We start from the raw sequence: 15,373 nt of genomic DNA on the forward strand, positions 1-15,373 counted from the left end.
TACTGGAATGTAGGCATGGCATGCCCATTGGTTTACATATTATCTGTGGCTACAACTGCAAAAATCAGTTGTTACAGAATACAATGGTCCCAAAAATTTAGTAATCTGGCCCTTTAGAAAGCTTGCTGACCCCTGAACACATACATATGTATCTGTATGACCTGTAAGTATCAAACACGAGCACAAACCAACCACAGTGTGCAAAAAGCTACATTACAGAATTGAGGGAAATCATATAAAAAACTTAAGCTTTTGCCTGTTTATTCAACAAAGATGTATCTTTAGTTTAAAAATAGGTTGAACACAATTATTTGTGAATAATGTAGGTAGCCATGAAAAAAAAATCGACTTCACTGTAGTTTGTAACACTTTTATTAAGAGTAAAGAGATACCAGTATTTCTAAACTGTAAACAATGGGAACTATCAGGGCAAACACATTAAGCAACATATATTAGACAAAAACCCTTCAATTTTCTTTATTGCCTTTATACATCAATGTGTAATACTTAAGTATAACCAAATTCCTTATTAAGCAAACATTTTTGCATATGCTGCCTTCTCTTTTTCTTTCTGCGCCTTTATCTTTTGTTTGACTTTCAGCAGTTCTGCCTGGATAGCTGCAAAATAAGTATGTAATATGAGCTATTTTTCAAACATCCAAAAAATGAGGCTGACTAACATAGTGATGCTTTAGTATGACAGTTACTTCCCCCTTGATAAAACTCTTCTTGCCCTATTAACAGAATATCTTACACTGGGAAAGTAAACACAAATACAAAAATCACAAAGCGTAATTTTAGAAGACTGTCAATTGAGAGAATTTGAATTGACCTACACAAATTTGCCTTTTCCTCCTTCGTTAGAGATGGCAGTTAAGTGCCTCCTGTCTTACTTTAGTACTAAGGAAATCAAAGATATATTTTTTTATTTAAATTATTTATTGTTGTTCAATTATAGTTCTATTTTCTCCCCCCCCAAAGATATCTTTTAATATCTGGTTCTAATAGCACTATTAGTAGTTGGTGTATTTGAAAGACAAACTTATTTTTGTCAGTTTCCCAAAGCTTTCCTAAAATGTGAATTTGTTAGCCAGAATATTTAGGTTATGGCTACATTCAGCTTAAGAAATGGTCCTGAACATCAAATTCACCATAATATTCTTTTAGTGCTGCACTTTTGACTAGAATTAAACTAAGAGAAACTAAATCTCAAATGATACAGCATTCTGGAGAGGGACTAAAATGTAAGCTCTCTGAGGACAGGGACCCTGACTTCTTCAGGGCCTGGCCCAATGACAGGCATTCTGAACATCTGTGGAAGAAATACAAGTATCTGCATCTAAGTGGCAAAGGGTACAATGTTTCATGAGGATAAATTCTTAAAGGATTAAGTGAACTTCCACTACAAAAACTGTGCCAGCTTACCTTTATCTTCTGGTGCTATCTCCTGAGCTTTCTTAAGATCAGCCTTTAAATGGAAAAATATTTTTTAAGAAATATTAGGTGTATGATTTATGAAGATGGTTGTCTTTTTAAAAATTGAAATTTAAAACAAAATTTTACCAATGCTTGGTCATATTCTTTCAATCCTTGCCATCCTTGAGCTCTACGGTACAGTGCTTTGGTATTTGACGGGTCTATTTCAAGAGCCTACAAAAATATAGCAAATATTAAACATATGCGCTAGATTTCAATTTATTGCCTGTCAGTTGCAAATCAAGCCTTCTCTGCTTTGTATGGAGCTGGACCCTATAAATCTCTCCTCTGCCAGCTGGCACAATGTTAAGTTTTGTCAGTAGAGGGAGCTACGTGGACATGGAAGAGGAAGCTGTTTCTCTTCCAGGTTCCAGAATGCTCTTCTCATTAGGTTCCAGCACAGCTTGGTCAACAGCACACAGCAGCTCCCCACAGGCAATGCTGCAAGCACTCTAATGAATCCCACAAATGGTGCTCACTGAATACTTCCCCCACCCAGTGAGTGACAGCCAACCCCTCTCCAAGGAGGTCTGGGTCTCAGGGATCTTGAGAGATACTTCTTCCCAGGGGCTCCATCCCAGCCTAAGATATATTTATATATAGGAGCTTATATATATGTAATTTGATGTTCAGGACCATTTCTTAAGCTGAATGTAGCCATAACCTTATATATATAAGCTCCTATATTTTGCATATATATCTGACATTCCCATAACTTTAGAATTCTCTTTACTAGCCAATCACTTATTATTCCAGTTCCCTCTTATATTTTCTTTCACTTTAAACTTTCTCTATTCAAAATTACCATGTACTTTTTACTTCCTGATTCAGCCCTAGATGAGAAAGCCATTTTGACTTAAAACCTGTATACATTCTTTTACTTGAAATCCAGGTTGTTTTTTTAGGAGCATGAATAATTTTTAATAGATCTCTCCTCTGAAACCAATATTTTAAAAATAATGTATTTTGTTTACTTAGTATCTTTTAAAGGTCAGTACTCAGATTTTACTGAAAAAGGTTATCATCTGCCTCAAAAAGGTAAAAAAGATCCAAGATATTGGTGAAGACTAATCATTTCCTTTGGTAACATTTCTTCCTCTGCTGTATGCATCTTTCTAAATATATTCTTATCCCTACTCCACCTACCCCACCAAATTAGGATCTCATTTTGTTTCCACTTGCTCTGGACATAACTGGTCTATGTACATAGCTCAATGTGCAGTTAAAATTACTGGGGGTGGTCTTTTAAAATTCATGGTTTAGTTTGGAAATTTTTCAATTCTACAATAGGGAGTCATCATTGCTCTATTTAAGGAAGGTAATTCTAGCACCTTTCTAGCTTTTACAGTTAGTATTCCTGGATGTCTCCATAAAGAGAGCCAAATAAAATGTTCCTTGAGGGTATGGTTTGTCTTTTAATTAAAATACCTGTTGGGTGCTTAACATGGGCCCCACACTGTGCTAAATGCTTTACATGTTTAGGTCCTCATAACAATCCCATGAGGCAGGTGTTACTTCCATTGACAAAATAAGACTTTCTAAAATTAGGAACTTACCCAAGATCACAAAGTTAGTAAGTGACAGAGGTCTAATTAAGAAAAAAACAAAACAAAACATGTATGACTGACTCCACACCCACATTCTTCATCATTCCTGGCCTTGTCTTCCAATGCCCAGCACATACTAGGTATTCAACATGTTAAATGAGTAAGTGAGCTGATACATGTGCTTTGAGGGGGAAAAAAAAGGAAAAGTATCTTCATAGATATTAAGCAGCATAATAAGCTAGTAAGTAAATGGATTAAGAGGAAAACTGAAGATTCAAAATATTTAGAGATAAAATGACACATTGTGTTTTATAGTCTCATTAGGTCCTATGCCACAATATATGAATGTACATAAAACTCCTTCCTTTGAAGTTCTAAGTCATGACCTAACCCTGTCAAAAAGTTCAATATCCACAGACTTACCTCCAAACAACTGTCAATTGCTCCCTGCCAATTTGACATCTTCAGTTTGCAAGCACCAATATTCAGCATGCAGCTTAAAGCTACAGGTTGCAGCTTCAATCTATCTGCTTCCTCAGTTACAGCCTTTGAACCTTCCACGTATCTGGAAAACACATTAGTAAAAGTAACACGTAATGCTACATGACACTTAGTCTGCTTCTTCAACTATGCCAAAAAATGTTATGCCATTCCTGATATAAAAGGTTTATCAAATGCTGATACTGATATTCTTAATGTTCACTATCTTTTCATCAACTGCTTTTTTTTTTTAATCCTCACCTGAGGTTGTAAGGATAGAGAGAAACATACATCAATGTGAGAGAAACATCCATCAATTGCCTCCCATACGGGCCCTGACAGGGGATCAAACCTGCAACCTTTTAATGTTCAGATGACGCTCCAAGCCACTGAGCCGCCTGGCCAGGACTCAATACTTTTTCCTTTTTATTTGTCCCAAACTTTTTACCAAAGTGTTCCAACATGCCAAATTAAGAATAATAATACCCAAGTTTAAAGATAATTATACACTATTAACACTTTCTATTTTTAAAAACCAGGTCTATGTTAAAAGCAAGGTTCTCCTTGTGTGACCGGGAATGTAATGGGAAAGGTGAAGAACTGTTTTTGGGTTGTCATTTAACACAGTTCCTAGAGCTCAGTGCACCGAAATGGGCTCAGAAACCATGTTTTCTAAAGTCTATCCCCCCCACTGAAAAGCATCAAGGCTCCTTGGAGAGATCGCTGATAACAGATCTGGAAACAGGTTAAGTATAACATAAGCCTGGAACAGCTCATGCCAGAAAGTAAGCCAAGTGACCACAGTCTAAGAGAAACATGTCAAAAGGATGTAGAAAAAGGGGCTTCCACTAGAAAAATCTGGAACCCTCTGAGGTCCAAAAAGAATGATGATGATAATACTTTAAGTGGTTGAACTGGAAAAAAATCCCCAGGTCCATAGGATACTAAAAACAGGTGGGTAGAGGGGAGACTCTTTCAAAAAGAAGCATGCCAGCTAGTAACTATAAAATGAGTGATAAAATTAGAAAATCACAGTTCTGCAACCATCAATGTAATAACTGACTTAGGCAAACATCTTCGATAATGTAAAACCACTGGATGAAAGGTAAGAAGCTGAATATGCATGTAATCTCACACTATCACCTCAGAGTACATATTATTTACAAAGAGAAAAAGGCACTTTTGTAACACAGACATCGAGTTGACACCACTCTAATCAAGACCCAAAATGCAAATTAGGACAAACTGACATGTGCCATCAATATATGGTATCATAGGAAGTACACATCACCTACTTAAGTCCTCTTGCCAAAATATTTATCCTTACCCTAGTCTTGAAGAAGCAATCAAACACAGATGGTATTCCAGGACATCCTACTTAAGACTCCCCAAAATGCAAATGACTGAAAAAACTTATGGAATAGGGTTTATTAAAGATTAAACTAGAGACATAAAAGCAAATGATATAAAAAACCCTGGAGTTAAAAAAAAAAAAACCCAACCAACCAATTGGGAAAATTTGATGTGGATTACATATTAGATAACATTGTATCGATGGTATCTGGGGTGTTTTCATGGCAGTAAGTTTATGTAGAAGAATGTCCCGTTTGTTAGGATGTAATTGCTAAAATATTTAGGGGTAAAGTGTCATGGAATCTGCAACTTCCTTTCAAAACTGATTCTGCAAAAACAAATACAGCAAAAGTGAACCAGTGAATGTAGGTTAAGGTACACAAGCATTCATTCATGTGCAATTCTTTCAACTTTTCTGTATTTGGAAAATTTTCAAAGTAAGAAGCTAGAGGAAACAAAAAAAATGCAGTTATTCTAATACATCTGGTAGCTTTGCAAGTAATTTACCAAATATACAATAAGCAACTCCTGAATTTCAGTTTATAATTCCATTTACAAGTTCTTAAAAGTAATTAAAAATGCTTTATTACCTTAAAACCTTTGTGTATTTTTTAATGGCCATCTCCCAGTTCTGGGATTTGAAAAAAGTATTCCCAATGTTTTTTAAGTCTTCCGTTATTAATAATATTTTATCTACCTGTATAAAAGAATACAAACATGTTGGGTTTTAGTGAGTAATGTGGTTTAATGCTAGCTTCTATCACTAACATAGATTAACACAAAAATCTCAAAATTTTAGTACAAAATGTTTTTAGTAATTTTATTCAAGTGTGACTAATCTGAAAGTACTCACATCTTTTAAATCTATATCTGCGTCTTCAGGGAAATCTGGATGCTTGTCACCAGAACCATCTTCTGGGAATATTCCCCAGTCATCCCCTTCCTTCAGTTCTCCACATTCTGCAATAACGCATGACTGTAAAAATAATCCTAAATTGTAGAAGTCCACTACTATTTACTATACTACTTTACTTCTACTATGTAGAAGTCCATCACTAATGACACATTTTTTAAAACTCTGCATTTAAAAGCTATCCAGGTACAAGTCATATGCAACATGGTCCCAGTCACTTCCAAAATGATCAGGCTGATTTTAGGAGGCTCATCTATATATCGGCTCTAATTACAAGAGTGCCCTTTATAAACATTCCAAGTAACAGAACAATATCACTGTTTTAAAAAATTATTTTATTGCTATTCAGCATCTCAGTATACACAAAGTAAGTTGAAAATCTTATTTCCTATATAATTTTCTTTAGATGAGGCATAACTTTCAATGTACTGTTTCCTTCATACACTGAGTGACAGCCTACCTTCTGCAGATATATGAACTTCTAATTCTCACAACCCTACCAATTGGGTTGGGCAGTAGTATTTTTATTTTGATTTATAAATATTTGGAACAAGAGGACCTTTAAATTACATAATCTAGTCTAAACTAGATTAATTATGCAGGATAATTAATTTATGGAGGATAATTAAATTATGCAGGATAATTAAATTCCTTAATTTATGCAGGATAAGGAATCACAGGCCAAGAAAAGTTTAGTAAGATCAAAGCCAATCCACCAATTAAATCAGAGTCTAGACAGATTCTTCATTTCCTGTCCTCTTTACTAGTATACAGACTGACTCAAAATTTTCCATGTATAGGAAGACTTAAATCACCAAGATTAAAATTAAAATAATAAAAAAATTTTAAGTCCCCTAACCTTTTCTTGAATTTAAAAGAAGTTGCAGATACAAATTTCTATACCAAAAATACTTATGTTTTTCCAGCTAATAATCAGCAGGTCCTTTTACTTACATTTCTTTAATCAGCAACTAAGATAAGATAAACTTTGTACTTACTTTAGCAGGTTTTTCACCTTTCACTTCTACATTTTCCAGAATTCTTGCCACACCCATTCCTTTAATTAATTGGCCAAATACCACATGTTTCCCATCCAAATGAGGAGTCGGAACTGTTGTGATAAAGAACTGAGAACCATTTGTATTGCTGCCTGCGTTTGCCATGCTCAATAAACCCTCCCGGTCATGCTGTAGAAATAAAAATCATTAACAGAAAACCAAGGTTAGAGGTTCTAGTCTGAATTATTCCTTCACATGAAACACGTAGACTGTAATACCATTTAGATTGAACAATATTGTGTAATTTTACTTTGCATAAATTGCAACCTTTAATTCACAAAATGTAGGGTTAATCACTTTTTAAACTTTAAAAAACTTATGAAATCAGAAACAACACTGGAAGGTGTACTTCCAAATTGGCCATATTAAGAAAATTCTTATATTTCATCCTTAAGATGAAGATGCTGCATTAGGAAATACAGTAATTAGACGTTTCCTTTTTATTTTATGGTGGACGCTTTTTTTTTTTTCCTGAGAAGCACTAAACAGGCTTCCCATTTTATAGGCCTACATTATGATTCTTCCTTTACACTTCAGTAACCTGGGAATAGCAACAGGTTATTCAATTTAGTCTGTCCATTTAACTAGGTTCTTCCCTAATTTCAAAAGAATCCAAAATGTATGGCTTTCATCCCAGGTAAATCATTTCTTCAGAGAACACCCAAAAGAAACTACTGCACATGTACATATGGGAATCAAAGTTCTTCCTGGCACCAACCTGGTATCAAAGGCTCTGTTGAAACAGTTTGATCTTTCCACTTATCCTCAGGTTTGTAAATTTATTCCTTACTGGCCAAACACTAACTAAAATGCCTTTCACCCCTCCAATATAAATCTAATTTGGCTTTAAGGTTACAGCACTGTAGAAGGAAGGTAAGAACTGCTGTGTCCCCTCAACAGGCCTCCTTTCGTTAGATCAACATTATCATCACATAACCTTAGTTTTCATCTTTCTGTTAGCTTGCCTTTTTTCCTTCCAAAAATTTGGTACTTTCCCCATGAACGTAAATGGAATATTAACTTTATTTCCTCAGCCTCCTACTGCCTTTGTCTTCCTTCACTCACATCCCTCCTTCACACTGGCATCCTGTTTTAGTTTCCCTCTACCCAAATCTCAGCCACCTTGCAAGGCCCAGTTTGCCCAATTTATGTACACCCATTCTTCCTCAATGTCTTCCCCATATAAATCCTACCCTTCTGTTGTAGTGCCTACAGAAAGTTTCCAACAATTTAGCATTTATTTTCAGATTAGAGGTATCATCCAGTTGTCCCATGTTTTACTACTGTCTTCCAATAAAATTACAAATCCCTTGCCATCATGTCCTTTCATTTTTACAAACCATTTGGTGCCAGTGATAATATTGAACACACACAGCTGCAGTCATGAACACTGCTTTATGAATTAATGAGATTTTCTTCTCAAGTTATCTTGATTACCTTGTTCATATTCCTCATTTCCAAAGACATCACTTTACTTTTGTACTTACATGTCCATTCTTATAACTTGAATGATGCAATATAACCCGATTACATCTTGGGACAATGAAGATAAGAAGGCACAGGCACCACTAATGTCCTTTAGGAGCTTGTACATTAACCATATCCTCTAGTCTGCAAATCCCCTGACATCCTGGATATTAGCGATGGTTTTGTTGCTCTTCAAATTCAAGCATAAAGATGCACAAGTTACCATTCTTCTGATAATGAGAACATTTTTCCTGGAAGCAATTTTGCCATATTGTGGCTACTTAAAAACTCATTAGCTTTACTGAAGTGTGTAAACTTGGATCACACTAAAATAACTGTAGTGTTTTTGCTAAATCATGTACTAGATGAAAGTTTTCCATATCAAAGATGCATATGTACCAATATGGTACCTTTTCAGAAAGAGGGTCTAAGCCCACTTGAGACATTTATTGTGTCGTAACCCAAGTGTCCACACATAACACCCTTTGTTATCATAACATGCACTTTGTGTACTGTACCTTATAATAGAAATTCTCATCTTCAAACTTTTCACCATAAATACTTTCTCCACCTGTCCCATTCTGATTTGAGAAGTCTCCACCTTGAATCATAAATTTCTTAATAACTACAAAAAAGAAAAATAGCTTTTAGAAACTAAGAGAGGACTTCAGCAATATTAACTAATGAGTATGTGGTAATAAAGACAATTTCCTAAAACATCTAGTCCTGTCACTCTCCAAGACTACACAATCTAAGTCCAAACTGCTTGTACTGCCTGATACCCCACTAATACTCAGAATATTAGTTCAAATGGCACCACTGCAGTACAACTGTCACTGGCATCCCAAAGTCGGATCTCCTAATTCTTCTCCCTCAGTAGCTTGACTCTACCTCCATTTTAACATAAATCATAATGATCTCTCTCTTCCAGCAAACAATTAACTCCCTAAGTATACTTGTTTTTCATCCTTGTAACTGTGCATGGCTGGGCACATATTAGTCATTCCTGAATAAAGACCAACAATTTCCAGATCTATTATACCATAATGGAAGCATTTCAGCAAAAATCATCTCTTGGTGTCATAGGTTCCCAAGGTCACTCCCATGTTCAGAGATTCCCTATAGTTCATGGACTCAGCATTTGGTTGTACTACAGCAACACAGTAAGGATACTCAGCTGGATGACAAAGGAAAAGATTACAGAGAGAGTCTAGAGCAATCCACATGTTTCCTTGTGCATCACTATTGCAGAACCAGAGTACATTCTCCACCCAACAAAAACAGTACAGTAATATATGTACAATGTTTCTGCACAGGAAAGCCCACTAGAGACTCAGCAGCCAAGGTTTTCATTGGGGATGATCATGTAGACACCCTCTGCCTAGCATGTACCAAATTCCAGACTCCCAAAAGAAAATCAAGTCTAGGTATAGTAAACCACCTTTATGATTTCAGGGACGGTTGAAGTTCCAAGTTCCCAGATTTCAGCCCATGGCCACTCTTGTGAGCAGACCTTTCTAAGGATGGCAGTAGGAGGTCTGCTATGTTAACTCTTTTCCACATACACTTTATTAGCATATTAAATGTAACTACTCAAATGATTATTGTTTAGCTTTTTTGTTTATTCATTAAATACTAAGCACCTGCTCAATGACTATACTACATGGCAAGAACAAAATAAGATATAACTCCTGAGCTCCGGGAACCTTCAGTCTATTGGGGGAACCATCAAACAATCACTAAACAGAAGTATGATTAGAAAGTGTGATAAGCTGTGTGAAATGTCATCTTTTAATCACATATCCAAGACAGTGAACCTTTAAATAGTCTACACTCTTCCCAAGCAATCCTGCCCCAGAAGTAGATAAAACTTTTTTATCACCAGGCAGTTATCAAAGGTCTGCTTTTTTATCATGGTCACTCCCTTATTTCTCAATCTAATCACATTGAAGAGTTGGAGGACTGGTGAAGCGAGGGTGGACCATTTCTCCACAAACAAACCTTAGTACTCTCCTATAATTAACTCTACCTTTCACAGACCAAACTTAATGAAACTGAGCTATTCCATCAAGTGTCAATGCATGCTCTTGGAAACCAACAGTAATTTTTAATCTCCACCTCACAGTGCTTTTCCCCCTAACTTCTATAAGACAGGATTTGATTATCTGTAACAGCAATTTTTAAACACTGTGCCACAAGAACTTTTAAAACATGCAATACCTGACTATTTAGTCAGGGGAATTGACTTCTTTTCCCTTAGATTGTCAAATTAATGACAACAGCCAACACAACAATAGCCACCCAATGTGAATGAATCAAAATTATCCCTGTATTTGTTGACAGACCAGAAAAAAATATATTTTGGGGTATACCACAGAATTTTAGTAGTTGATGTGATGAGATAGAAAAGTTGAAAATCGCTGATCTATAAAAATAATCAGTTTCAGAAAATTTACGTACTTCGATGGAATGGGCATCCTTTGAAATGCAGAGGTTTCCCAGTGGTGGGTCCAATGCCTTTTTCTCCTGTACACAACGCACGAAAATTTTCTGCAGTCTTGGGTACAATATCCGCAAACAATTCTAAGACAATTCGACCAACTAAAAAAATAAATAGTGTCAGTATGCAAAACAATCAAATAAGCAAGTGATAAAAAGACAATCGGGAAAATTATAGCCACTACGATTCCAAGTTCTTTTTTGTCATTTTTCTAGTATTCAAATTTAGTCTGTCTAATGTTAGATGCCAAGCACCTAGTTAAATCTTAAACAATTATTTTTCTACATCCTACAATAGATCATACAGTAGCTAAAAGATTAGCACCATATAAGGGACTCCATGAAGTATAAATGGTTTTAAATTCTGAATAATGTCTTCAACATGTACTCACTTTCAGTCACCAACTAACCAAAAGGAAAAAAATTAATAATTCTTTGTGTGGTCAGGTTGGCTGAATTTTAAGTATAGCTGTAGTCTTTGTGCTCTGTGAAGAATGCCTGCCTGCTGCAGCTTCGGAAACAAAAGCTGGAAAAGTTCCCGTCCTAGATAACTCCCGCGGGAGGTAAAAATAAACCTGGTACTGGTTTCAAAACAAACTGAAATGTATATTAAAAGAGTGTGTGTGTGAGTGTGTGAGTGACCAAACGATCCACAGGGTCTCTGAATCCTGATGTGTCCGTCGGTATAACACTCAAACACAGTCTGGCCAGCAATTCTAACATATTCCAGAACAAGCGCAGTTCAGTTACGAAGCAATATGCTAATTCACGAGTTTAGGGCGCTTGTGAGCGGCTAACGTAGCCTAGGCGACCACATCGCTACGTCTTATTCTTTTTTCCCAATGCCAACACAGAGAAACTGGTCAACAATGTGACTGGACCATTAAGTTAAGATCCAATAATAACGTACAAACAACAAGCAAGTCGCTTTAATGTATAAACAACATGAAAATTACTGATATAGCACGTGTGGCAAAACAGAAGGCATGGCTGGACCCCACTGACGCAGATCCCATGATCTCCTAAATGTCCCGCTGAAAACATAAAATAATCTTATTTTATGCCAACCTGATGGTGCACGGTGGCAGCGAGGTAAAAACAAATCTGGAGAGACAAACGTAAAAGCTGCCACAACGCCCACACCAGAAATTTCCAGAAACTTCTGCACGATAGGTGGCATTCTACAAACTCGCTGGCTCAACCCAACCCCGAATGCTTGGATATGTTCAGAGGGCCCAGTCCAAGTGACCATACCCTCCGCTCCAAAGAGCAGCCCCCGGCCCGAACCGCACCGCACCCTACCCTCGGAGTCCCCCGAATACCGGGAAGCCCAGCCTCCTTGGAGTCATTCTCCCGAGTATCAGACTCCGCTCACCTCGCTCGCCTCCAATGTCCACGTCAAAGAAGACTCGGGGGTTCCTGGGGTTGGAGGGCTTAGATTTAGGGGATGGGTACGACATTTTGCAGACGCGTTTGGAAGCAGGTACGGAGTACCTCGTGGCCGCCTGGTAGCTAAAACTCCACAGCAGCTCTTCCAGAGAAGACCTTGCGGGGCGCTGACGAGCCACTTCCGGCGTGGGGTCCGGAAGCCGCAGCCCGACTTCCGGTACCGCCTACCCCCGCGGCGTTGCCTCGTTCTTGAGTTGGTGTGCGTCAGTTTCTACGTTTCGTACCCGCCTGTTCTCCGTATTTTTCTCTTTCACTGGAGTTGCAGCCTCAGTTCTTTTTCTACTCTTTGCTTCTGATTCATCGCTTTTCCTACCATCGTGGTGTGGAAGAGCTTTGGATCCCATTTCAGCCTCTAACTGGTGTTTGGCTTGTTCTCTGAACTCGGTTTGCCTGTCTGGAAAGTAGGAATGAAAATGCTTACCTCTGAAATTCATTTTAAGGATTAAAGAAGTAAATCAGCACAATGCTTAACACAGCCTGGTGGAAGCTATTCAATAGTTGCGCATTATTGTTGCCTTGTTTTAATTTGATCTTCACGTTAACAGTATAAGTGATAGAGGTTAAGCTAAAGGCTCCAGACAGATGCTGGAGCTGAGAGTCCAGAAGAGTTTTGATTCCTGATAAAACTGCATTGTGATCCCCTTTTCCCTTATTTAAAGTCTAATTGTGGAGAAAAGTAGTATGTTCCTTAGCATTCTGTAGTATTCTAATTGTTTATTCGTTTATTTCATATTTCTCCTCCCGTTAAAATTAAACTACACGAGTACAAAACTTTTGTTCTTTTCATTGCTCTATCCCCCGCAATTCTAACAGTTTTTGGCACATAACGTGCTCAAGAAATATTTTTGAATGAGTGAATGAGTTACAGTATGCTAATGGCCCTGAGAATGTTTATAAGAGAATGTTAACAAATTTCATTTCCTTGTCCCTTTCATTGTAATTTGAGATCATCAGCTCTTCATGCTGATCCTTTCTAAATCCAGTACATTAAAATTAATATAAAATGTTAATTTCTTATGAGTTGATGTCCTTCATTTCCATTGTGTTTATTCGTTGTGGTTTCCTGAATCAAGGATAGCTGAGCACATCCCTGTGTCTCGTAATAAATAAGAGTCAAAATAAATTGTCCTCTAACCCAGTCTCATTTACAGGTTACAGGCTGGTAACTTACACTTTGTCTCACAAATATCAAATGATAAATTCACATTAACATTTTTATTTTGCTTTACTAGCTTAAAACCAGCCTTTAGATTATTATTCAAAGAATTGTTTTTATGCCTTAATCTCCTAACCACTATTATCATGGTATCATTATGATTAACTAGGCAGCATAGTGAAACACTTCGACTACACCGTCAGAATTCTGAGTTTCTGATACAATCTCTATAGATACTAACTTGTGACTTTGAACTTAGCCTCTGTGCCTGAGTTTTTGTGTATGTAAATTAGGATATTATATGTATCTTAAAGTTTTTATAAGGATTAAATGAATTATTTAGATATTTTAGTATCAGACACATTGTAAGTACTAGGTAAGTGTAAGCAATAATTATAAATAGTTTATGCTTTCTTATAATTACTAATATCAACATATTTTAAATTGAAAGTTAAATTGAGAATGTCTCTGCCTTCTCACAAAATTAATGTGGTTCTTCCTGTTATACAGGTTTCTGGGTGTAAAAACTAAATGTTTCTCTCACAGCATCTAGATTTTTCACAGTGAAGTAACAGCTTTACATAAACTGTCACATTCCTAGATCCAACCTGAGTAACAGAATCATACCTTCAAAACCACTCCAGAACTGATCTCTAGTGAAGAGACAAATCTCCCTAGCAATTTTCCCCATTGTTGGTTGGCTTCCTTAAAATAAGGCTCCTGACTTCTGATGTCTTCTTGACCATGTTCAGCAAGAGACAGAGCCAAAACCGTGCACTGTTTATTAGGGCGAAGGGCATAGGTTCATCTGGGCAGAGGGAGAAGTATTTGCTCCAAGAGCCCTATTGTTGTTGTTTCTGTTTGTTCCTGATAAGTGTAGTGGGATAATATTAATAGATTGCCTCCCCCATTCAATATTCTCTCAGTTGCTTTGCCCATCACTCCACACCAACAAGCATCTAGGCATTCTGAGCCTATTGCTTTAAGAAAAAAACGTGACAACGACCACAGCAACAAAAATAGGTGGGGGGAACAAGTCTCTCCCTGGCTTTGGTATTGCAAAAGTATTGGCTTTACAGAAACAAAAAAGACTCCTGGCATAGCAAGAGATTAAGACAAAACATTTTTTGTAAGAGTATAGCTTTCTAGTGGCAGAAAAAAAAAAAAAAACAACTAAAACCTAGCTCCTGTGCTGGAGAATCAAGTTGTGGGTAGTAGGAGAGTAGGAAGGGAAGCAATGGCTGGACAGATTTCCATTGTCCCAGAGACTGGGAGTCTGAACCATGTTCCCCAGTTGCATTCCTGAGAAGCCAGAAAGCTACATAGATGAGTTTGTGAGATCTGAGAGCAGAGAGGAGCTATGCCCAAATTCCTGAATGTATCAGCCCAGCAGGGCAGGAGGCCCCTGAAACAGGTTATAAATTCCTGGTGTGAGTAGGTGAACGGGAACTACACAGATTCCCAAAGGTTTCCTATGCCCTAACATGGAATGGGAGCAAAATAATATCCCCATATACCCAAGAGTGCCCTGGAAAAGGAAAGTCAGACTCCACACTGAAAGGGAGCTTGCAGAAGGGAACTCTGAACTCAAGAGCCCTGAGAGAACTAATGACTGAGTTGGGATGTTGAGTTTCTCATTGGAGGTCTACGTAGACAGATGACAACAAGAACCAGGAGCTTCCAACCCAAAAACTTGCCACCATACTAGAAATTCTCAAATTGAGATCCAAGCCCAGGGGGAGAGAAGAAGGGATACCAGAAATTGGCGAAGATTGTGGTGTTGCCAACCCTTTGAAATAAGTAATTCACAAGTGAACTTAAAGTGAGTTACAGAAAAATAAACTTGTGGATTATACTTACCTGAATTTATACCTTTATATGGACATAGGTTGGAGATCATTGAGATCCTCACTAGGACCCAGACCAGATTTACTTTTATATTTACAAAAATAAATAAAGTGATAGTATTTGTTGA

The 15,373-nt window shown here is 37.2% G+C and overlaps 1 protein-coding gene across 1 annotated transcript; it reads right to left on the bottom strand.

Moving 5' to 3' along the window:
* Window positions 1–354: 354 nt before the first annotated feature.
* Window positions 355–12,348, bottom strand: PPID (peptidylprolyl isomerase D). The gene is made up of 10 exons (XM_045831083.1): window positions 12,169–12,348; window positions 10,755–10,895; window positions 8,813–8,919; window positions 6,768–6,956; window positions 5,710–5,832; window positions 5,447–5,553; window positions 3,447–3,588; window positions 1,564–1,650; window positions 1,426–1,468; window positions 355–618 (listed from the first exon to the last, which is right to left on the bottom strand). Exons 1-10 carry the CDS (start codon window positions 12,251–12,253, stop codon window positions 530–532), a joined length of 1,113 nt encoding a protein of 370 aa, XP_045687039.1. The 5' UTR covers window positions 12,254–12,348; the 3' UTR covers window positions 355–529.
* Window positions 12,349–15,373: the final 3,025 nt, after the last annotated feature.

Source organism: Phyllostomus hastatus, unplaced genomic scaffold, assembly GCF_019186645.2.
Source record: "Phyllostomus hastatus isolate PE091 unplaced genomic scaffold, TTU_PhHast_1.1 phas_contig_159, whole genome shotgun sequence".
NCBI lineage: Eukaryota > Metazoa > Chordata > Mammalia > Chiroptera > Phyllostomidae > Phyllostomus > Phyllostomus hastatus.